This window comes from Thunnus albacares, chromosome 3, assembly GCF_914725855.1.
Source record: "Thunnus albacares chromosome 3, fThuAlb1.1, whole genome shotgun sequence".
Classification (NCBI taxonomy): Eukaryota; Metazoa; Chordata; class Actinopteri; order Scombriformes; family Scombridae; genus Thunnus; species Thunnus albacares.
Window position 1 is genome coordinate 33,094,650 of NC_058108.1, and position 25,156 is coordinate 33,119,805.

Sequence of the window (25,156 nt, forward strand, 5' to 3'; positions counted from 1 at the left end):
GTAAATACAAGGTGTAGTACAATAGGTTAAAGGCTCCACTAGATGTGGTTAGTTTAGTGAGAGACTGTGTTGTAAACTCACACACTGAAGGAGCAGGATGATGCTCAAATCCTTTTACAGCGCAGGAATAGCTGTCTGATGAGTACAGGTTCACGTTAATAGTAGATGTTTCATCCTGAATTTTCTGTCCATTCTTGTACCAGATGTAGGAAGTACGAGGAGGTAAACAACTGCTGTGACACATCAGCTTTTTAGACCAAGAATGCTGTGATCTTCTCACCTGTAAATCTGGATTTATGAGAAAGAAACAAAAATGTAATTTTAGACAAAACTGTCAACATACACATGCAAACACACACAGATACATTCATATTATTATTTTCTAGATATTGAACATTTGGAAATTAACATGTGAATGAAAATGTTACCTGTGACAGTCAAAGTGACTCCAGGTGAACCAGTAAATCTCCCTCCTGATTGGTTTGTTATGAACCTGAACTTGTACTCAGCTGAGTCGCTCTCTCTCAGGTCTGTGATTCTCAGAGTGCAGTCGTTCTTATCACAGTGATACTGAACACGACCTGCATACTCTGAGTCTGTTGTCAGATCCACATACACATCATTACTCTCTTTTGTAAACCAGAATGTTTCCTTAACTACAGTGGAAGTGCCCTTTACTCTGGATGAGTATCTGTAGGTGCAGTGTATGTCCACTGTTGATCCTTTCAACACACACATCTTAGAAGGAGAAGTGTAAGTCACTCCCATGGCATACTGTCCCTGTACCACTGTAACACAGAGCACATCAGAAACCACAATCAGACTCATAACACAACAACAACAACAGTGTTTCATCTGTAGTCAAGGTACCAAGACGATGTGGGCAGGGGCAGCTTGTGGCATAGGCCACATAGATGACGGAGGGGGACGCCAAATGAGTGGCACATGACAAGTGTGCTTGTATACAGCTTTCAGAAATATGCACTTGTTCTCCTTTCTTGTTTTTTCCTCTTTTTCCCCATTGACTTAGATGGGTTTTCATCTGGTTTGATTTTCAAAGCTTTACCGGTCAGTTTTCACCTGAAAGCCACCAAACTCTCACCGAATGGTCCCTGAACCCCATTTGCCTATTTGTTTCAAGGACTTGGAGGACATTTTCTGGGCTGGAGGTACCATTGCTGCACTTCATTTATTGTGAATTCATTTTTATTTTGAAACACTTGGACTGGAGGTGCTACTTTTGCATTTTTTTAGGGGCGCCAATTGCTCTGAAATGGCAGAATAATCGGGATTAACATTTTGGCTATTATCATGCAGCCCTACTAGCCCCATCCACCATTACGCCCACCCCCTTGTAGGGAAGGGGGTCTCCAATCTAAAATCTCACCTAGGGCATCAACATAGTAAGGGCCAGCCCTGAATCTGGGAAAGGACAACCTGGGCAAACTTCAAACTTCATAACAAGTGCTGATTTATTGCAAATATTGTCTGAAGTTCCTCATCGTGCATCTATCTAGCTAGAAGTGATCTCCGGTATTTTCAGTAGCCCTACTTTTCTTCTGTAGCGCTCATTGCTAATGTTAAAAGTATCAACCTTTCTCTGAGAATAGAGCAGAGCAGATCATAAAGTTGTTTTGTCTGTCATTAGGGATTTTCTTACATCAGCTTTGAACAAGGTTACATACTATATATAAAGTTTCATCGTAGTTTCACTAAAAGACAAAAAATGTCAACCTGCTGATGACACTAGATGTTCACATAAGTCAGTAGGATTCATCTTAAGGGAACCATGAATGTCTGCACAACATTTCATTTTTGATTTTGCAGTTTGGACCAAAGTAGTGAACAGTGTGCAGCTCCCTTCAGTTTTACAGAGCTTTACACAAGATTCATGTCCAACTGCAACGCTACTGTTTTGGTTCTCTCAGTGCTCTTGTAGCGTCGTTTTCAGCTGCAGCAGCTTTTCTTAGAGAAAAAAAGCCCCCTGTGCACTACTTCCAAATGAATAATAATGTTGCTCCATAACTGCTAGATGTGTAATAAGCAACTGTTTGCTAACAGGTTCAACATATCTAATTAAAAGGTGATGATATGTCAGTGTTGTGTTCACTCAGTGCTACAAAAGTCCTTCAAAATCCCTAAAATGTTGACTTTACACTGGTATGATGTCATGCACTTGAAAATTGCTTATTTAGGCTCTGGGACAAATTGGCAGCAAGGCAATATCCAGATATCTTAATACATTCATAGTTTACACATGGTGGTCCACGTACATGGGAAATATCTGGCTCTTCGGCAGCTAAAAGCTAGCCACCAGCTAGTCTCTTACTGACATATAGCTTACAGTGATTTCATATATTTTTACACTGCATTTCCTATGGTACGTAATTACTTGTGAGAAAGACATGCTGGCTCATTTTATTTTCACTTGTATTTCTTGTAACAGTGTGCTATCAGGGAACAAGTCACCATCAAATTCACTGTAATGCTTACAGGGGGCGCTGGCTTAAACCAGCCAGTTTAGAGGACTTCCGCAAGATGTTGAAGTTCCACAAAACAGATTATTCACAGGATTTTTTCTTTGTTAATGTAAATCAGTCATAATTTCCATCTATCCCACATGACATGAACACAATTTCTTTACAATGCTGCTGACAGAAATAGCTTCTAAAGATTTGAACTGGAATAAAGAGAAGTGAATGTCTGGTGTTGTCAGGTTTTAAAAGGTCCGCATCAAATTATCACACACATTAAATTTAGAAAAGTGGTGATCTGGTAAATCATTCAATACTCACAACCCTCCCGTGAATTTCTGAAGTGTGCTAACTGCCTTAAAATGTAAATGTAGATGCACAGTACCTTGTACAGAGAGAAGGAAGATGACAAATCCACTTGCTGCTGCTGTTAAAGTCATAGCTGCTCCTCTAATCTCTGTCTGTTAAATGACATCCGCAAGTAGATCTTGTACATGAGAAGTACCGTGTGTCAGTTAGTCACAATAAACGTCTCTACAGCAGAAAGAGGATGGCGCCGCCTTGAAAAAAAGTTCATGTGTCTGTGGTTCTAACAATTGAATTAAAAAAAGACCAAGACCCTATCTTCCTTCCTCTTTACCTTATTAATATGCATGAACAGACGAATGCCTGTAAATCCAAGCTGAAATGAAGAAACGATACTGTTATTTTTAAAACTAACTTTTTTTAAAAACTAGCGTCAGGTTCAATTTATTTACAGTCCAAGTTCATGTGAGAACTGTGCTGTAAATAAAGATATAATGTATGTGAAGCACTGTGGCCCTGGTGTATTGTGTAAACTTAAAAAGGGAAAGTGATACTCTGATTAGATTACTTTGTTTTCATTTGTTTAACCATTTAATTTCCATAGTGTTACGAGAAAAGCTCTACACTGTTCAGTTACTGTTACTCAGCCTGAGAGTTGATGAATGTGTTTACATTACCTGAAGGATATATTGTGGTAATAATAGGTTGTGTTTAATGTTGTGAAAGGAGTGTACAGTTATCCTCAAGGTTAGTGCAGAGGAAAAAGTTTTAATTACCATTGAGAGCCAATGTAAAGATGTAGTGGGCTTCTCGTACATTAGAGCTTCCTGTTTCCTGTTCAAAGGAACATCTGAGCCAGCCCACTTGATCGTACCATTTATAAACCTGTTTCATGCATTATTACAGACGGTTGGTACACTGCTTCAAAACTCCCCAGAATAGAAAGTGCTGATTACTGCAGTCACTGTCACCAAAGTGTAAATATGCTGTAAATAATTGCATAATATCTGGGTTATGCATAAGTGTAGAAAGCTAAAGGGGGAAACAAACAGAAAAACTGTTCAGTTTTACAGAATACAAATGAACTCATACAGTCTAAAGGTGCAGTCAAAGACAACACAGGCAATACGACCTGTGTACATTTCTGCAGCTCAACTGAACAGGATGAAAGCCAAAGTAATTCTGAATAGACTGTGGCAAATTAAAGTGTCTGTTTTGCCTCCTCTCTGTGGTCAGGTTCCTGCAGGGGTGTGAGAGCAAACTGCAGGGAAACGTATAGAACACCGAGTCACAATCAATTATTCACAGCTGTTATGTAGAAAAAAAAGATAAGCAAAAGAAATGCCTCAGAATACAAAATTGTCCTCACTTTTTTCTCTGAGAAATAAATCCTGCTTGTGTCTGTTTGATGTGCTAGAAATGTTTTTTTGAAGAAATGGTCAACAGAGAAAAAAGGCTGAGTTGACAGTTGACAGCTAGAGAGCAGAATGGGGATTTCCGGTGTCACAGCAGTGGGCTTTTTTTTTTTTTTTTTTACTGGCTTTTGGTTGTGCACTTTAATAGCACAAATTATATTTTGTTTTTACGTTTTACCAATACAGGCAGTTGTAGTTGAAATGCACTACAAAACACTTCAAGATCAACATTTAACCATCATTGACTTTGTTTTGTCTCAAGTTGAGCTGTGATATATCACAACACAGAAGGAAACAAGAACAAATGTCTATATCTATGTTTGATGCACCATCATGGGCCATAAAGTGTCCCGCATATACTATTTTCCTTTCATTTAAAAAAGATTACAATTACACTGGGTGCACATCATGATATTGACTGTATTTTTCAGAGGCAATGTAAGCATAAAAATAAAATCAATAATTATATAAAACCCAAAGAGGAAATGTATAAATCAGCAAGTGTCCTAGCCGACCAATACAAAGATGACTTACCTGCTTGCTCTCATTTAGATGTGTGTTAGTGTTCGCAATAAAGGAAATTGACTATGGCTCAAATCAAGATTTGGCGCTAGAAACACTAGAGGGTTTTTATTTGAAACGACACAGGAAGTGGCGACACTGAATCAGTCAGGGACAGACATTAGCGTTTATTGCTGGCACTTGAGGTTATTAGATAGTTAGTTACTATGTCGGGCAGGAAATCCGGTGTGGTATCATTTTGAGAGGGACAAACCCAAGAAGGTGACATGCAAACCCTGCAGGCAAATATTCACCTATCACTCGTCAACCTCAAACATGATAGTCTAACATTAGCCACTTAGCATGGCCGCTGTAACGTTAGATAGCCTAAATAAATAATATATTGTCATTTATCATGCAACGACCAGTCGACTAATGGCTTGAACTATTAGTGGACTAGGAAAATCTTTAGTTGGGGGCAGCCCTACAAATTAGACCCCTGACCCCCATTTGATAAGATTTTGTCCCAGGGTCCAATCTATGAAGATTTTTACTTTTTGATGTTTTATTACAGAAAGTATATGAACCCCATGACCAAAATAGTCATACATTCTGTCATTGTGTCACTTATGGATGAAATTATAGTAAAAATAAATTACTCCCCTTTTGCTGGGGACCCCTTGGCACCCCCACAAGGACCCCTGGTGGTCCCAGGAACCCACTTTGACAACCACCGTGCTAAACCTTTCTCAGCCTAAATTGTACTTTGTCAGATATAGCTGAAGCTAAAACACTGCAACATGCATACCTACAGTTATCAAGTTAACATATTTAGCATGTCATTCTATGTTAGCATTGCACTCTGAGTGGCACTGAGTTGAGCTGATGTTAGCATGTCAATGGTACATGCAAACCATGGCAAACACTGAAGCATATTGTAGCTTGTTAACCTGCTGGTGCTATAATAACAGCATTACTGATACGATAACATACTGTACCAATAAATAAATGGCTAGGGTATTATTTAAAAGCAAGCAGAAACAGGATGTCTTTAAACACTATTAGATGTAGACTATATGCTTTTTGCTTCAATAACCAGCCTGGCACTGAAAACAACATGAATATTGATGCCTCAGACCAGCCAAAATCCCTTGTTTAAGAAAACTCTGTATACCCCAATTTAATCCTAGTTTGGTCTAGTCCAGTGTACATATTCATTGATTCATTGAGTCTGAATTACACATATTGTTGGTAACACTGTTACCAACCTGCCATTCTGTGTTTTCCAGTAACATACACTTTCTCACTTCCTCTTTAGAGAAAGAGAAGTGAAGGTCTGTTGTTGCCTGTTTTTAAAGGCCTGTAAAACATTGTGTCTCATCACACAACAAATCTAGAAAAGTGACAATTTAAGAGTTCAAACCCACCTTCCTTTTGAAGTTTCTCAAGTTCACTGAATAACTGTACTAAATGCAATAAATGTAGATATACAGTATCTGACACAGAGAGGACAAGAAATCCACTTGTTGCTGCTGCTGAAACCACAGCTACTTACTTAATGAGCAGCTACTACAAATGCACCACACGATGCATGTGGTCACATAGTGATTTGCAAATGTGTAAATCTTGCCTTCACTTGACTTCACATTACTTAATATGTGCATGTGAATATGTTTGTCATCCTCTGCAACAAAAATAACAAAAAAATATGTGAGGGAAATCTTACTACTGTATTTCTGATGTGTAAGTCAGTATTTGTACCATCGTGGGGTTGAATTGTGTTTGTTAAAGAAAACGATTTCCATAAGTTTGCAAACCCGAAAACATTTTTAATGTGGGTTTCATTGATAGTTTTGTGCAAATTTTCAATGCAAAAATGTTTCATCTTATTTTAAATATATCAAAATAACTTCATTTAACATATATAGCAATCCAACACAGGAGATACACAAGAGTTTCCAGTACAATTCAACCAAACATATTTGTCCATGTAAAACATTTTGATGACAGCGGACATCCTTCAAACAATGCAGAGTTCAGAAACCAGGAGTTCATCAGAGTTTCAAAGTGATGCTTACTATAAATTAAATTCATTGGACCTCCTTACAGTAGATGTTCTGCAGTATCACACAGATTTATTCTTTATGCAACCTCCTGAGGTTGGGCTCTGAATGCTTCCTCAACATTTCAGAGGAACAACCACTAACTTTCATACATACAACACAGAGCAGAGGATCCTGCATCACATTATCCACACAAAAACACACATGCGGGTAAATAATGGGACACAGGGTGCGTGGAAAGTAACATAGGAGGCCTTAAAAAAAATTCACTAGGCTGGGTTTTCACTTCTGTGTTAAAAGGATGATATTGGGATTTTATGTTTTCAAAGCGCTGCATCAGTGTGGTCTCTGATAGCTGAGAGATGTAGATCTCTCATCCAGTGGAGTATGTAGACTGGAGGCTGAGCAAGCACTAAGGAACTGGGTTGGATCTTTTCTCTGTCCGTTTCCATTTGAGTCATCAGCATAATGAAACTTGTTCTGCAGGAATTAACCCATAGTGCAAATGCACAGGTGTAGCCTTTAATTTCTGCCTTTAATTTATTGTCCATTATCTAGATTATCTTTTTCACTGCTTTCTTAAAGGAGTAAAACAGCCTTTATTTTTTAAGAATATCAACAGTTGTATTTAATTTTAAACTGTATATATCTTGGGATGATAGATAGTTATCATAATGCCTTCCCAAAACCTAAATCCTAACCTAAACTATCACACTGACATGTCTAACATTAATTCTTACCCTAACTTTAACCTAAACTTAAAGCTTCAGTGCAGGACTTTGTCTCCCCCTTCTGGCAGTAGGATTAATTACAAAAACACTGTTGACATCATGTCAACACTGCTTACATCATAGGCTCCACCATAGCCTACTCCATCAACATTTAAAAACTCTGTATACTGTGAAATACAGAAAGATTTATCTGGTGTTGATAGGCTTAATCAGCATTGTTTGAACTCATCTATGTTCATCTATATGTTAAAGTTCCACACTGCAGGTTTAATGCTGACTAAACTAAACCCTAAAACAACTTACAGATGTTATTTGATTTTGTAATGAACCATTCTGAATTTAAACCTGCGGAGAAAAAAGGACAACACAGATACACAGATGAGTTGCTCAGTACCCTGTGGCAGCTGAGTTCTGCTGTGTTCCTGCAGCACTGGAGCTCAGGCCAGCAGTGGTCCTTTGTAAGGAGGGCATGGTCCGCTGGATCCACCGCGCTGGGTACCTCATCACCAGCTTATTGCCGCCCAGCTCCACCCCCTGGACAGGAGGACACAGCACAGGTGATCAAACTTAACATCATGTCATGTCTGAAGAGGCAAGAGAACAGGATGATGGCTCATTACCACAACTCAAAGCTGTGCTTTAACATTCTGTGACATTCTAGATGATGAAAAGAGTCGAGATTCGTTTACGCCTGCCAATCACCCACCTGCAGCTTCTCCAGTGCCTTGGCAGCCATGTTGGCGTTCCTGAAGTTGATGAAGGCACAGAAGCGCTCATGAAGAACTCTGATGCTCTCTATCTCACCATACCTGCAACCATGGAAACACAGAGCATCTAACCTACAGCAAAGCATTGTGGACAGATCTGCAACCAAAATGACACTGTGCTTCACATCCAGCACTGACAATTAATGTAATGCAATTACTATAACTACAGTAATGCAGTAACCCTTGTTCTAGTGGTGACACTATTACTACTAGTAGCGCTGGTGCTACTCTTCGTGTTACTTTAACTACTATATGAAAGCTCCTATCTACAGGTGTCACTGCTACATCTATTGTACTTTTACTGCTGTGACGACGATGACTTTTAACACTTTCTACTTAAAAGTGCACAATAGTGGAGCCTCCAAGGCTTAGAGTTTAAGACCTTTGTTACATCTCTCTCTCTCTCATTTCTTGCCATCTCTCTACTGGAGCTATCTAATAAAGGCATTAAATGCCCAATACAGAACAATAAAAACCAGAAACTCACAATGCTGATATATTTGCAGATATGAAACAATTGTATGAATTTAATGGTGGTTTTGACTGATAGTACTATGTCTTATTACACGGTAAGACCACCCTGTGTCTAGTTTTCATCACTTAAGTTTACCTACCTGTGAAGCTTCATGCAGATTCAGATGTCTTAAAATGTTGCTTTGTTAGTACCTGTTCTGAATGATTGCAGTACAGGCTCTAGCTTACTGCCTTCATTTGTTATTAACTACCCCTAATGAGATTTTTGGCCAGCACATTTGTTTCTACCCAGAAACTGTGCCTGTATGGTTGACAGAGGCATGAGGGGCCTTTTTCTGCTTAATTGGTGTGTTCTCTAACAGGGAATCTCTACTGTATGACCTTGGTGCAGAACAACTCACTATCACTCCCGGCAAACACATCTGAGTTTTCAACCAGCAAATTCCTCACCTGAGCTAACTGCTGCTCATCTGAATGAGGATAGTTGAAATCAAATGGAAACGTGCTGATGGTTGCCCCACTGTGGCCCCACTGTGGCCTCCTGCATGTATACAGAAACCTCCACTTCCTGTGGCCCTGCCTCCTGAAATGCTACTGGGCTAACACCCCCAGCTACCACATCCGCTACATTTATGCATGCCAGGCAAATGCATAGCACACAAGCACACATCTGTATGACCAACATTCACGACAGTGACCATTAGTTCTCCCTGCAGCCACACAAAAGATGTGTACACTAACAAGTTACTAGGTAGCAACCCTTCCTCCACTCCTAAAGCCTCTACTACCACTGCAAGAACGAGTGTGTTTTTCCCCTAAACTTTATTAAAAACTGCACAACTGCCAGTGTATTCTGTGTCATTTCATCTTTTAGTCTAATTGATTTCTTTGTAGTCGTGGGTTGAAGCTGCAGTCACATTGTGAGGACTGAATCTTTCATTTCTGACTCTGTCAGAAGTTTGCCTCAGGTTGTCTTTGGTCACCAAAACTCCATATCGATTGATGGTGAACAAGTCTCACAGTGTGATCAAGCTGTACTGTTTCGGAGTGACGACTAAAGGAAAAGAAACTTTCTGCACACTGTCGCCCTCTGCAGCAGTGAGAGGGAACTGAAATCATGTTTCCAACTACAGAGTTGTTGTGGAAGCTGTCTGTTTATTGTATATCAGCCACTGCAATATCTGGATAATGTGACATTCAACAAAGTTTGATAGAACTGAGATCATGTTTGATATGTGAAAATATACAGTAGACTGCACAGGAAGATAATCAGGATTCCTCAAAAGTGATTAATTACAGCATGTACACGTTTAAAATAATAGTTTGCAAAACAGCTCTAATCCTAAATATCTGTAATATAACGAACTCTACAGAGAAAACTAAGCTTGCATTAGTTCAGACAAAACACTCTACTTTCTGCTTCCATCAGGTGAGTCCAGCCTCTGGTTCAACTGCATCAGAACAAAATCAGATAAAATTTAGGTGAAGTACTTCTCATAACTGTTACTAAGAATCTGATGTTGGCCTGTTTTTTCTTCCTTTCATGATGCTCCAGCCTGACTGGACTTTACTCCACGTCTTCCTGCTCCTCTGTGTCTTCTGTCTGTGTTGCAGCGACGACCTGCAAGTCTGAGACGTCCTCATACACAGGAGAAGAGTCCAACTGATGGGGAGAGATGTCAAAATGAATATTAATGGACCTCATTCATAAAACTTGTATATAATTAGATTGTATTAAAGATGTATTAAATCGTGTTTAAAACTGAATTATTTAACACAAAAATTATGTTCAGGTGAAAAATATATTGGGTTTCTTCTCAGCAAATTGTATTTTAAATATAAATTCACTTCACAGCTTCATGCTGATAATATAAATGTGTTTGAATGCATTTATAAGTCAAGTGATCATAATTGTATTTTAGGGTAAGTTCTGTCAATAAGGTCTCTCTCTCACCTCTATAGTCTCTACAGGTTCATTCAGTTCAGTGGTGGAGCTCAGAGTTTTCCTCTTCCTGGATTGAATCAAACAAAAACAAGACATATTTAACAAAATGAAATTCATGACTTAAAAAGTCTAAATATATTTTAATAAGAAAACAAAAGAACGTATTTCTTTTTTATTGCTCTACCTTGCCCACAGACTCAAGGGAAGCAGGGCAATCAGAATCAGGACCACCAGAATCAACCTGATGATATTCATATTAATTATTGATTTTCCTAAAAATTTAGACCAACAAAAAGGAGATATGGCTTATCAATATGTGCAATATATATGTGTGTGTGTGTGTGTGTGTGTGTGTGTGTGTGTGTGTGTGTGTGTGTGTGTGTGTGTGTGTGTGTGTGTGTGTGTGTGTGTGTGTGAGTTAAATGAGCATAACTTACCTGATCCAACAGTCAGATATAAGGTGGAGTTATGACGTCCTCTTCTGTTCTGGGCTTCACAGTAATAATTCCCACTGTGTTCAGGTCTGACATCAGTGATGGTGAAGATCTGTCCTGATGCTTTTGGTGAGTCTTCATTCTCCTTGTACCAGGTATAATTAGCTGCTGGGTTAGTATCACTGCTACAGGTCAGATTCACTGAACTGCCCTCCACTATCTCACCAGAGGGACTCACTGACACAGAGGGAAGCTTTGGAGCATCTGAACAACAAAAAGACGTCTTATGAGTCTTTATTCACATTCATTGGTGGCTGGCCAATAGAGGTCACACATGCAGCGCCACACCAGCCACACAGTTTAATTCAGAGTGATCCAGCTTGATAAATTATTTATTAAGGTTTTAAATGAGTAAATAAATTAGTTTTTACTTTGTAAGCATTTTGATATAACTTCACATATGAAATTATAGAATATGAAATGAACATAAGAATGAACCTATTTTGTATTCTCTTAACCTTTCCAGCCATGCAACAGAAAGAAGAAGAGAAACTGGAATATTCTGTTCCATGAATAGAAAACCTCAATCAAAATGTCATTGACATTTGTAGTGATGCAAGTAACCAAAAATCCAAACGTGGAGCATAGCAGTGGCGCTCGGTCAATAGAGAGCTTTTGTTCAGCACCCCACCAGCCACAAAGCTTAATTATTACTAAATATTTGAAGCAATTATTGTTTTTCATTTTTACAGTACCAGCACCATTATTGCTAAATGTTGTTGTACTGGGCAATTTTTACTTGAATTTAAGCTTTTGCTCCCCTTGCATTTCAGGAAAAAAGGGCCTAAATAAAAATATAAATGGCTGTATTTCTATAGCACTTTTATCAAAAACGCTTTAAATCGATTCTGCTGCTCATTCACCCATTCACACTCACATTCAAGCGTACACTCACACACTGATGGTTGCAAACTACCATCCAGGGTTCAGGCACAACCATCAGGAGCAATTTAGGGTTAGGGTTAGGGATCGAACCACACTGATTAGGGGACGACCCGCTCTACGTCCTGAACCACAGTTGCCTTGCCAACTTGTCTAGTAGTACTAGGTAGTAAATAGTAGGAATTGCAATAAGTGGTAAATATTAATTTTCTAATGTTTTGTACTTACACTGGACATCTATGATGAGATTTGAAGAGTTGATCTCTCCATATTGATTCTCAGACTTGCAGTGGTAGACCCCGCTGTCCTCAGAGCTGATGGAGGTGAAATGATACATGTTTTCTGGCCCATGAAGCAGTGTTTGGTTCTCCTTGTGCCAGGTATAAGTAGCTGCTGGGTTAGCATCACTGCTACAGTTCAGAGTCACTAAACTGCCCTGCACTATCTCACCAGAGGGACTCACTGACACAGAGGGAAGCTTTGGAGCATCTAGAGGAGACATGGTGATATGAATTAACTATGAAATGAGGATGTGCTGCTTTGGACCATCTGGAAGTGATGTGTTAACAGAGATTATTTGAGGTCAAGGCTGTATTACTGCAGTAGCACATTCAGCACATATGAAAGGAATGAATAAAACTGCCTCTTCAGCATCTACTGTAGCTGCTATCAATAGTACAAGCTAAAAAAAAACCTCTTCCATTTTTTTATTACCTATCAGCTAAGCTTGTGACAGGCAACACTACTATTGTTATCATTCATTATTATCATTAGCAGTGTGTTCACTCCTAGAAAATGTATTATTAAATAATTCTATGAGTAATTATATAAAATTATTTAAAAACTATCTGCAAAATTAGTGATATCTATATCAGTAATACTTGCCCAAAACCACATTTTGTCACTGACAATCAGCAAAAACATTTCTATGCCTAACCTGGTGCAAAGAAATCATTTATTGCTTTTTTCACTCACATTTCACATCAATAAAGATGTGTTCAGATGTCCTCTTCCCCAGCTGGTTCTCAGCTGTACAGTAATACTCTCCAGAGTCAGAGGACTGGATGGAGCTGAAGACAAGCTGTGGTTCTTTACTGAGAGGTTGAAGGTCTGGATTTTCATTCTTCTTGTACCAGGTGTAATTACCTGCTGGGTTAGTATCACTGCTACAGTTCAGAGTCACTGAACTGCCCTCAATGATATCATCAGAGGGACTCACTGACACAGAGGGAGGCATTGGTGCATCTGTAGGAGATTTAGACATGCATTAAATTGAAGATTAGAATATGTTGTCATGATAGATAATAGAATATTTTAATTAATTTTTTCTCTCTTATTGATTCTTATTGTTTCTTATTGATCATCCCTAGTAGTTGTCACAGCGGCTGTTCACAATGATGATCCTGGAGCTGTTCCAGGTTAGACTGCTGCTGGTGGGAAGTAACCGCAAATAACAGACCTTTAATAATTCTGCACAGCAGGCAGATCACTTCCTTATTATGTTTTATAAATAATTCTGCTGAATACACATAATGAATTGAATGAAAATAACCCAGAGTGGGAAATGAATCATGTGTTTCATTTTGAGGGGAACAAAGCTGGGCTCTTATTAATAGTTTAATTGGGCTGTCCCCATCAATTAAAATATACAACACTCTTCCTCCTGATGGCTGTTTATACTCACAGCTGTTGCATTATCAACTGCATAATTTTTCACAGAATTAAACATATCTTCAGATACATTTGTGTTCTAATCCTGTTGCAGAAACTATTTCAGTTGTAGTAGTTTAAAGTCCAGTTTAAAGTCATGCTGTTATATCAAGCCTTTCAAATTTACTGCTACTGAACTGAAGTCTGTGTAAAGCAATGAGTCTGACATAAAATAAGTCTTCATAATCTAGTAACTCCTATAAAAAGGTTTACTATATTAAAAAAAATTACATGACATCATCAGTGGACATATTAGAGCATCTCAATAACAAATATTATAACTCCCAAAACATTAAATGTAGCAGCAACATACAGTATTTTCTATACTGCAAATATTTCAGAATCACAAAATTTTTCGTAATAGGAAAGAATTTCAACATGTTAAATCACAACGTATCTGACAATTGCTGTTCTTGAGTCTGCATAAAGATTTTGAAGACTTCAGTATGATTACATCTGATATTATAATGGCGTTTAGAAAAAAGAAAGAAAAAGGTGACACTTGGTGTCAGTGTGTGTGTGTCCTGACAGTGAACTAAACTCACACACTGAAGGAGAGCGGTAATCCTCATGTCCTTTTAAAGCACAGGAGACGTTGTCACCAGGATTAAACTGCCCTGAATAAAGAGAAGTTTCCTCATTCATAACTTTCTGTCCGTTCTTGAACCAGACGTAAGAAATACGACCTGCTGGACTGCAGCTGCTGAGACATTTCAGCTCTGCCTCGGTACAAGACTGATGGACTGTTATTGTGATCACCTGCACCTGGAGAGCTGGATATGAGAACAAGAACAATATTATCATCATTAGCTTTAAATTATCATAGACGTACCTGCACATCAAGCCATCTGTTACAATTCCTAGAAGTAGTGAAGGTCATTAGTAACTGTATTTAATATGTATGTATGCAATGTTATGGCAATTGATCATTAGCAACAATTTCAGTGTTTTTAAAAGTAGTAATGTTTGTGTATTTATATCAGTTTGTGTTCATCAGTACCTGTGACAGTCAGAGTTGTTCCAGGTAAACTACTCCCCCATTCAAATCTTTGTGTTTTGAATGTGAAGTGATACTGGGCTGAATCGCTCTCTCTCAGGTCAGAGATTCTCAGAGTGGGGTGTCCTCTCTCTGTTTCAAGGACCTGAACACGACCTGCATACTGGGAGTCTTTACTAAGGTCCTCAGGCTGTGAGGGATTCTGCCACTGATGACTACGTCCAGGACTGAACCAGAATTTTGATGTGATAGATCCATAGTATGTGCTGGAACCACTGTATGTGCAGGAAATGTCCACCGATGATCCTCTGAAGGCACAGATGCTTCTGTCAGTGTAAATCACTCTGTTGCAGGACTGACCATGGACACCTGAAAGATAAAATTTCAAACACCACAGTTATAATAATACATACTAATAAAACTAATAACATAATAATAATACATTTTGTTTACAGAGGGCTTTTCAGAAAATGATAATAAAAAACAACACACTAAAAGCACAAGGTAACACAAAACATTAATTACACATTAAAAGCAGGTCTGAAAAGGTGAGTTTTGATTAGTGTTTTAAAGAGACAGGTCAGTGAAGTCTCATCTGTGTGTGTGTGTGTGTGTGTGTGTGTGTGTGTGTGTGTGTGTGTGTGTGTGTGTGTGTGTGTGTGTGTGTGTGTGTGTGTGTGTGTTTTGGTGGGATGAGGGATGTTTTCCCACATCTTTTCTTTTCAACGAGGCTCAACAGGAAATCCTGTTTTTCACATGATTAATGCTGGTTCACCCAAATCACAAAAAAACATATTTTCTCTCTTATTTGTAGTGTCTTATCACAAACACAGCCGTTGTTTAACTTTTAGATCAACCTCAAGACTATGTAGATAGACTTAATAGATTTAATTTGTGGTTGAAAATCATGTTTGAAAATTATTTTGGTTACTCTGAATCATCCACAGACATATCTGTCAACAATTTCCACTGGATCTAATTTCTACTCAAGATGTACTCTCTGTAAGAACTGTCCACAACGAGGTCTGTAGATTATCCAAAGTAATTGTAAGACACATAGATCCATAGTTTTTCAAACGTAAGCTTTAAATGATTTAAGCAGTACAAACAATATTCAATTCACTTTCATGGTATTGGAATGACAGAAGATTTTTCCAGGATTGATGTCTCAAACTCAGGGCACATGAAACTGTAACTTTTGCATAGTTAGTAGGGATGTGCAGAGATCCCAATATTTGTATTTGTATCTATATTTGTCAAAGGAGCAAAATCATTTGTATTTGTATTTGTATTCAAATAAAAGTGGAAAGAGGCTTAAAAATCCTGTTTTTGTTTTTATTACGCTTTAATTTTAGAAAATTAAAGCGTTACAATAAGTGTTCATGAATAAACTACCTTATGAAGGAGGTCCCCACACTGGGTCTTGAACTGGAGTTAGACGACTGCGCTGACTACTGAGCTAAAACTTTACTCATCGCCTCATTGCAGACAGACCTCTACCTATTTATACACCCATAACACAGAGACATACAAGGAGGAACTTCAAAGGTGATTCTTGCTTTGCACTTTTCATTTATTGTCTATTTTTACAACCTAACTTTGTGGAAAGGAGAAGGGGAACAACAGGTTATGAAGAATCCCTTGCGAGCTCAGCTTTATCTCTGGGGAACACTCCCAACTCCTGGGGTGATGTCCAAATTAGGAAATGTGCATTTGCGGCAGGTGGATGTGACTCCCCTCATTGAGACCTGCCGACAGACATAACAGCGGAGCAGAAGAGAGAGACTGAGATAGCGATGCAACCGACCTGCACGCTGGTATTTGACATGGATTTGTTTTTTTCTTCCCGAAAATAAATAATTTTTAAAATATTTATATGAAACAAATATTCGTAAAAAATAAAAAAGAAAAAGAAAAAAAAAACACTATATGTGTTTTGCCGAATAACGTATTTGTATTCAGGCACACCCCTAATGGTTAGAAAAGGCAGAAGTCAGAAAACATGTTTTTTGTATTTTGAGTGAACTGACTTTTTGAATGTAAGCTCTCATTTTACATTGGTGTCACAGTCAACACAGTGAATAAGATATGAGCTCAACATGTCTAACATCTCATGGGGATGTGGTTTGGTTTTGATCCATTTCTATGTCAATTTTTGAATCACATGCTGCCCCTGAATTACATGTAAATACAAGGTGTAGTACAATAGGATAAAGGCTCCACTAGATGTGGTTAGTTTAGTGAGAGACTGTGTTGTAAACTCACACACTGAAGGAGCAGGATGATGCTCAAATCCTTTTACAGCGCAGGAATAGCTGTCTGATGAGTAAAGGTACACGTTATAAATAGAAGGTGTTTCATCCTGAATTTTCTGTCCATTCTTGTACCAGATGAAGGAAGAACGTTCAGGTAGACGACATCTGCTGTGACACTTCAGCTCTGCCCAGGTAGAATACTGAGAGGCTCTGTTCACCAGCACTTGCAGATTTGGATCTGTGGGGAAAAAAAGAGACATTTGTACATCACAAATAACTAAACCAAAGGCAGACAGTTAAAATGACAGTTCATATAAGTGACCAACTAAACTGGTGGATCACTAAACAAAAACTTGTACACATAATGATGAAAATCCTTCAATCACAATCGATATTAAATGAAATTCATGTCCATTAGTTCAGCCAATCACCCCATTTATTAGTAATCAGCTTGTTTAAATGTACAATGTCAGTTTTTGTGTTCATCAGTACCTGTGACAGTCAGAGTTGTTCCAGGTAAACTACTCCTCCATTCAAACCATCGTGTTTTGAATGTGAAGTGATACTGGGCTGAATCGCTCTCTCTCAGGTCAGAGATTCTCAGAGTGGAGCGTCCTCTCTCTGTTTCAAGGAGCTGAATACGGCCTGCATACTGGGAGTCTTCACCAAGGTCCTCAGGCTGTGAGGGATTCTGCCACTGATGACTACGTTCAGGACTGAACCAGAATTTTGATGTGATAGATCCATAACTGCTGTATGTGCAGGAAATGTCCACTGATGAGCCTCTGAAGGCACAGATGCTTCTGTCAGTGTAAGTCACTCTGTTGCAGGATTGAGCATTGACACCTGAAAGATAAAATTAATTTCAAACAGAACAGTTATAATAACAATACATTTTGTTTATAAAGGGCTTTTCAGGGTACTCATAGACATTTAACATAAGTGAAAAGGATCATAAAAAAACAACAAACTAAAAGCACAAAGTAACACACAACATTAATTACACATTAAAAGCAGGTCTGAAAAGGTGAGTTTTGATTAGTGTTTTAAACAGACAGGTCAGTGTAGTCTCATCTCTGTGTGTGAATGTTTTGGTGGGATGAGGGATGTTTTCCCACATCTTTTCTTTTCAACGAGGCTCAACAGGATAATCCTGTTTTTCACATGATTAATGCTGGTTCACCCAAATCACAAAAAAACATATTTTCTCTCTTATTTGTGGTGTCTTATCACAAACGCAGCTGTTATTTAACTTTTAGATCAACCTCAAGACTATGTAGATAGACGGAATTTAGTTTGTGGTTGAAAATCATGTTTGAAAATTGTTTTGGTTACTCTGAATCATCCACAGACATATCTGTCAATGATTTCCACTGGATCTACTTTCTACTCAAGATAAAAACTGTCCACAACAAGGACTGTAGATTATCCAAAGTAATTGTAAGACACATAGATCCAAAGTTTTTCAAATATAAGCTTTCAATGATTTAAGCAGTACAAACAATATTCAACTCACTTTTATCGTATTGGAATGGCAGCAGACTTTTCAAGGTTCAAAATCTGAGCACATGAAACTGTAACTATTCACATTGTTAGAAAAGGAGCAAGTCAGAAAATATGTTTTTTATATTTTGAGTGAACTGATGTTTTAAATGTACAGTAAGCTCTTATTTTACATTTATGTCACAGTCAAAACTGTGAATAAGATATGAGAATGTAACATGTAAAATCTCATGGGGATGTGGTTTGGTTTTGATCCATTTCTATGTCAATGTTTGAATCACATGCTACCCCTGAATTACATGTAAATACAAGGTATAGTACAATAGGTTAAAGGCTCCACTAGATGTGGTTAGTTTAGTGAGAGACTGTGTTGTAAACTCACACACTGAAGGAGCAGGATGATGCTCAAATCCTTTTACAGCGCAGGAATAGCTGTCTGATGAGTAAAGGTACACGTTATAAATAGAAGGTGTTTCATCCTGAATTTTCTGTCCATTCTTGTACCAGATGTAGGAAGTACGAGGAGGTAGACATCTGCTGTGACACATCAGCTTTTTAGACCAAGAATGTGATCTTCTCACCTGTAAATCTGGATTTATGAGAAAGAAACAAAAATGTAATTTTAGACAAAACTGTCAACATACACATGCAAACACACACAGATACATTCATATTATTATTTTCTAGATATTGAACATTTGGAAATTAACATGTGAATGAAAATGTTACCTGTGACAGTCAAAGTGACTCCAGGTAAACCAGTAAATCTCCCTCCTGATTGGTTTGTTATGAACCTGAACTTGTACTCAGCTGAGTCGCTCTCTCTCAGGTCTGTGATTCTCAGAGTGCAGTCGTTCTTATCACAGTGATACTGAACACGACCTGAATACTCTGAGTCTGTTCTCAGATCCACAGGTTCAGCGCCTTTCATTTTAGTGAACCAGGATGTTTTCTCAACTGTAGTATCAAGGCCATTTTCTTTGGGTGGGTATCTGTAGGTGCAGTTTATGTCCACTGTTGATCCTTTCAACACACACATCTCAGTAGAAGTGTAAGTCACTCCCATGGCACACTGTCCCTGTAACACTGTAACACAGAGCACATCAGAAACCACAATCAGACTCATAACACAACAACAACAGTGTTTCATCTGTAGTCAAGGTACCAAGACGATGTGGGCGGGGGCAGCTTGTGGCATAGGCCACATAGATGACGGAGGGGGACGCCAAATGAGTGGCACATGACAAGTGTGCTTGTATACAGATTTCAGAAATATGCACTTGTTCTCCTTTCTTGTTTTTTCCTCTTTTTCCCCATTGACTTGGATGGGTTTTCATCTGGTTTGATTTTCAAAGCTTTACCGGTCAGTTTTCACCTGAAAGCCACCAAACTCTCACCGAATGGTCCCTGAAACCCATTTGCCTATTTGTTTCAAGGAGTTGGAGGACATTTTCTGGGCTGGAGGTACCATTGCTGCACTTCATTTATTGTGAATTCATTTTTATTTTGAAACACTTGGACTGGAGGTGCTACTTTTGCATTTTTTTAGGGGCGCCAATTGCTCTGAAATGGCAGAATAATCGGGATTAACATTTTGGCTATTATCATGCAGCCCTACTAGCCCCATCCACCATTACGCCCACCCCCTTGTAGGGAAGGGGGTCTCCAATCTAAAATCTCACCTAGGGCATCAACATAGTAAGGGCCAGCCCTGAATCTGGGAAAGGACAACCTGGGCAAACTTCAAACTTCATAACAAGTGCTGATTTATTGCAAATATTGTCTGAAGTTCCTCATCGTGCATCTATCTAGCTAGAAGTGATCTCCGGTATTTTCAGTAGCCCTACTTTTCTTCTGTAGCGCTCATTGCTAATGTTAAAAGTACCAACCTTTCTCTGAGAATAGAGCAGAGCAGATCATAAAGTTGTTTTGTCTGTCATTAGGGATTTTCTTACATCAGCTTTGAACAAGGTTACATACTATATATAAAGTTTCATCGTAGTTTCACTAAAAGACAAAAAATGTCAACCTGCTGATGACACTAGATGTTCACATAAGTCAGTAGGATTCATCTTAAGGGAACCATGAATGTCTGCACAACATTTCATTTCTGATTTTGCAGTTTGGACCAAAGTAGTGAACAGTGTGCAGCTCCCTTCAGCTTTACAGAGCTTTACACAAGTTTCATGTCCAACTGCAACGTTACTGTTTTGGTTCTCTCAGTGCTCTTGTAGCATCGTTTTCAGCTGCAGCAGCTTTTCTTAGAGAAAAAAAGCCCCCTGTGCACTACTTCCAAATGAATAATAATGTTGCTCCATAACTGCTAGATGTGTAATAAGCAACTGTTTGCTAACAGGTTCAACATATCTAATTAAAAGGTGATGATATGTCAGTGTTGTGTTCACTCAGTGCTACAAAAGTCCTTCAAAATCCCTAAAATGTTGACTTTACACTGGTATGATGTCATGCACTTGAAAATTGCTTATTTAGGCTCTGGGACAAATTGGCAGCAAGGCAATATCCAGATATCTTAATACATCCATAGTTTACACATGGTGGTCCACGTACATGGGAAATATCTGGCTCTTCGGCAGCTAAAAGCTAGCCACCAGCTAGTCTCTTACTGACATATAGCTTACAGTGATTTCATATATTTTTACACTGCATTTCCTATGGTACGTAATTACTTGTGAGAAAGACATGCTGGCTCATTTTATTTTCACTTGTATTTCTTGTAACAGTGTGCTATCAGGGAACAAGTCACCATCAAATTCACTGTAATGCTTACAGGGGGCGCTGGCTTAAACCAGCCAGTTTAGAGGACTTCCACAAGATGTTGAAGTTCCACAAAACAGATTATTCACAGGATTTTTTCTTTGTTAATGTAAATCAGTCATAATTTCCATCTATCCCACATGACATGAACACGATTTCTTTACAATGCTGCTGACAGAAATAGCTTCTAAAGATTTGAACTGGAATAAACAGAAGTGAATGTCTGGTGTTGTCAGGTTTTAAAAGGTCCGCATCAAATTATCACACACATTAAATTTAGAAAAGTGGTGATCTGGTAAATCATTCAATACTCACAACCCTCCCGTGAATTTCTGAAGTGTGCTAACTGCCTTAAAATGTAAATGTAGATGCACAGTACCTTGTACAGAGAGAAGGAAGATGATAAATCCACTTGCTGCTGCTGTTAAAGTCATAGCTGCTCCTCTAATCTCTGTCTGTTAAATGACATCCGCAAGTAGATCTTGTACATGAGAAGTACCGTGTGTCAGTTAGTCACAATAAACGTCTCTACAGCAGAAAGAGGATGGCGCCGCCTTGAAAAAAAGTTCATGTGTCTGTGGTTCTAACAATTGAATTAAAAAAAGACCAAGACCCTATCTTCCTTCCTCTTTACCTTATTAATATGCATGAACAGACGAATGCCTGTAAATCCAAGCTGAAATGAAGAAACGATACTGTTATTTTTAAAACTATGCATTAACTTTTTTTAAAAACTAGCGTCAGGTTCAATTTATTTACAGTCCAAGTTCATGTGAGAACTGTGCCGTAAATAAAGATATAATGTATGTGAAGCACTGTGGCCCTGGTGTATTGTGTAAACTTAAAAAGGGAAAGTGATACTCTGATTAGATTACTTTGTTTTCATTTGTTTAACCATTTAATTTCCATAGTGTTACGAGAAAAGCTCTACACTGTTCAGTTACTGTTACTCAGCCTGAGAGTTGATGAATGTGTTTACATTACCTGAAGGATATAGTGTGGTAATAATAGGTTGTGTTTAATGTTGTGAAAGGACTGTACAAGGTTAGTGCAGAGGAAAAAGTTTTAATTACCATTGAGAGCCAATGTAAAGATGTAGTGGGCTTCTCATACATTAGAGCTTCCTGTTTCCTGTTCAAAGGAACATCTGAGCCAGCCCACTTGATCGTACCATTTATAAACCTGCTTCACGCATTATTACAGACGGTTGGTACATTGCTTCAAAACTCCTCAGAATAGAAAGTGCTGATTACTGCAGTCACTGTCACCAAAGTGTAAATATGCTGTAAATAATTGCATAATATCTGGGTTATGCATAAGTGTAGAAAGCTAAAGGGGGAAACAAACAGAAAAACTGTTCAGTTTTACAGAATACAAATGAACAGTCTAAAGGTGCAGTCAGAGACAACACAGGCAATACGACCTGTGTACCTCTCTGCAGCTTAACTGAACAGGATGAAAGCCAAAGTAATTCTGAATAGACTGTGGCAAATTAAAGTGTCTGTTTTGCCTCCTCTCTGTGGTCAGGTTCCTGCAGGGGTGTGAGAGCAAACCGCAGGGAAACGTATAGAACACCGAGTCACAATCAATTATTCACAGCTGTTATGTAGATAACAAAAGCAAAAAAAGATAAGCGAAAGAAATGCCTCAGAATACAAAATTGTCCTCACTTTTTTCTCTGAGATATAAATCCTGCTTGTGTCTGTTTGATGTGCTAGAAATGTTTTTTTGAAGAAACGGTCAACAGAAAAAAAAGGCTGAGTTGACAGTTGACAGCTAGAGAGCAGAATGGGGATTTCCGGTGTCACAGCAGTGGGCTTTTTTTTTTTTTTACTGGCTTTTGGTTGTGCACTTTAATAGCACAAATTATATTTTGTTTTTTTTTTTCGTTTTACCAATACAGGCAGTTGTAGTTGAAATGCACTACAAAACACTTCAAGATCAACATTTAACCATCATTGACTTTGTTTTGTCTCAAGTTGGGCTGTGATATATCACAACACAGAAGGAAACAAGAACAAATGTCTATATCTATGTTTGATGCACCATCATGGGCCATAAAGTGTCCCTCATATACTGTTTTCCTTTCATTTAAAAAAGATTACAATTACACTGGGTGCACATCATGATATTGACTGTATTTTTCAGAGGCAATGTAAGCATAAAAAATAAAATCAATAATTATATAAAACCCAAAGAGGAAATGTATAGATCAACAAGTGTCCTAGCCGACCAATACAAAGATGACTTACCTGCTTGCTCTCATTTAGACGTGTGTTAGTGTTCGCAATAAAGGAAATTGACTATGGCTCAATTCAAGATTTGGCGCTAGAAACACTAGAGGGTTTTTATTTGAAACGACACAGGAAGTGGCGACACTGAATCAGTCAGGGACAGACATTGGCGTTTATTGCTGGTACTTGAGGTTATTAGATGGTTAGTTACTATGTCGGGCAGGAAATCCGGTGTGGTATCATTTTGAGAGGGACAAACTCAAGAAGGTGACATGCAAACCCTGCAGGCAAATATTCACCTATCACTCGTCAACCTCAAACATGATAGTCTAACATTAGCCACTTAGCATGGCTGCTGTAACGTTAGATAGCCTAAATAAATAATATATTGTCATTTATCATGCAACGACCAGTCGACTAATGGCTTGAACTATTAGTGGACTAGGAAAACCTTTAGTTGGGGGCAGCCCTACAAATCTCCAATCCAATCTCCAGTCCAATCTATGAAGATTTTTACTTTTCGATGTTTTATTACAGAAAGTATATGAACCCCATGACCAAAATAGTCATACATTCTGTCATTGTGTCACTTATGGATGAAATTATAGTGAAAATAAATTACTCCCCTTTTGCTGGGGACCCCTTGGCACCCCCACAAGGACCCCTGGTGGTCCCAGGAACCCACTTTGACAACCACCGTGCTAAACCTTTCTCAGCCTAAATTGTACTTTGTCAGATATAGCTGAAGCTAAAATACTGCAACATGCATACCTACAGTTATCAAGTTAACATATTTAGCATGTCATTCTATGTTAGCATTGCACTCTGAGTGGAACTGAGTTGAGCTGATGTTAGCATGTCAATGGTACATGCAAACCATGGCAAACACTGAAGCATATTGTAGCTTGTTAACCTGCTGGTGCTATAATAACAGCATTACTGATACGATAACATACTGTACCAATAAATAAATGGCTAAGGCATTATTTAAAAGCAAGCAGAAACAGGATGTCTTTAAACACTATTAGATGTACACTATATGATTTTTGCTTCAATAACCAGCCTGGCACTGAAAACAACATGAATATTGATGCCTCAGACCAGCCAAAATCCCTTGTTTAAGAAAACTCTGTATACCCCAATTTAATCCTAGTTTGGTCTAGTCCAGTGTACATATTCATTGATTCATTGAGTCTGAATTACACATATTGTTGGTAACACTGTTACCAACCTGCCATTCTGTGTTTTCCAGTAACATACACTTTCTCACTTCCTCTTTAGAGAAAGAGAAGTGAAGGTCTGTTGTTGCCTGTTTTTAAAGGCCTGTAAAACATTGTGTCTCATCACACAACAAATCTAGAAAAGTGACAATTTAAGTTCAAACCTACCTTCCTTTTGAAGTTTCTCAAGTTCACTGAATAACTGTACTAAATGCAATAAATGTAGATGTACAGTATCTGACACAGAGAGGACAAGAAATCCACTTGTTGCTGCTGCTGAAACCACAGCTACTTACTTAATGAGCAGCTACTACAAATGCACCACACGATGCATGTGGTCACATAGTGATTTGCAAATGTGTAAATCTTGCCTTCACTTGACTTCACATTACTTAATATGTGCATGTGAA

General features: G+C 38.4%; 1 protein-coding gene and 1 long non-coding RNA gene across 2 annotated transcripts; both read right to left on the bottom strand.

The window, feature by feature from the left end:
* Positions 1 to 7,605: 7,605 nt before the first annotated feature.
* On the bottom strand, positions 7,606 to 8,975 carry LOC122973400 (pre-mRNA-splicing factor CWC2-like). Its single transcript, XM_044340872.1, has 2 exons — positions 8,197 to 8,975; positions 7,606 to 8,024 (listed from the first exon to the last, which is right to left on the bottom strand). Exons 1-2 carry the CDS (start codon positions 8,341 to 8,343, stop codon positions 7,878 to 7,880), a joined length of 294 nt encoding a protein of 97 aa, XP_044196807.1. The 5' UTR covers positions 8,344 to 8,975; the 3' UTR covers positions 7,606 to 7,877.
* A 1,295-nt stretch (positions 8,976 to 10,270) lies between these two features.
* Positions 10,271 to 10,737, bottom strand: LOC122973545. The gene is made up of 2 exons (XR_006400069.1): positions 10,686 to 10,737; positions 10,271 to 10,394 (listed from the first exon to the last, which is right to left on the bottom strand). It is a non-coding gene; the product is annotated as an uncharacterized LOC122973545 (long non-coding RNA).
* Between the last annotated feature and the right edge of the window lie 14,419 nt (positions 10,738 to 25,156).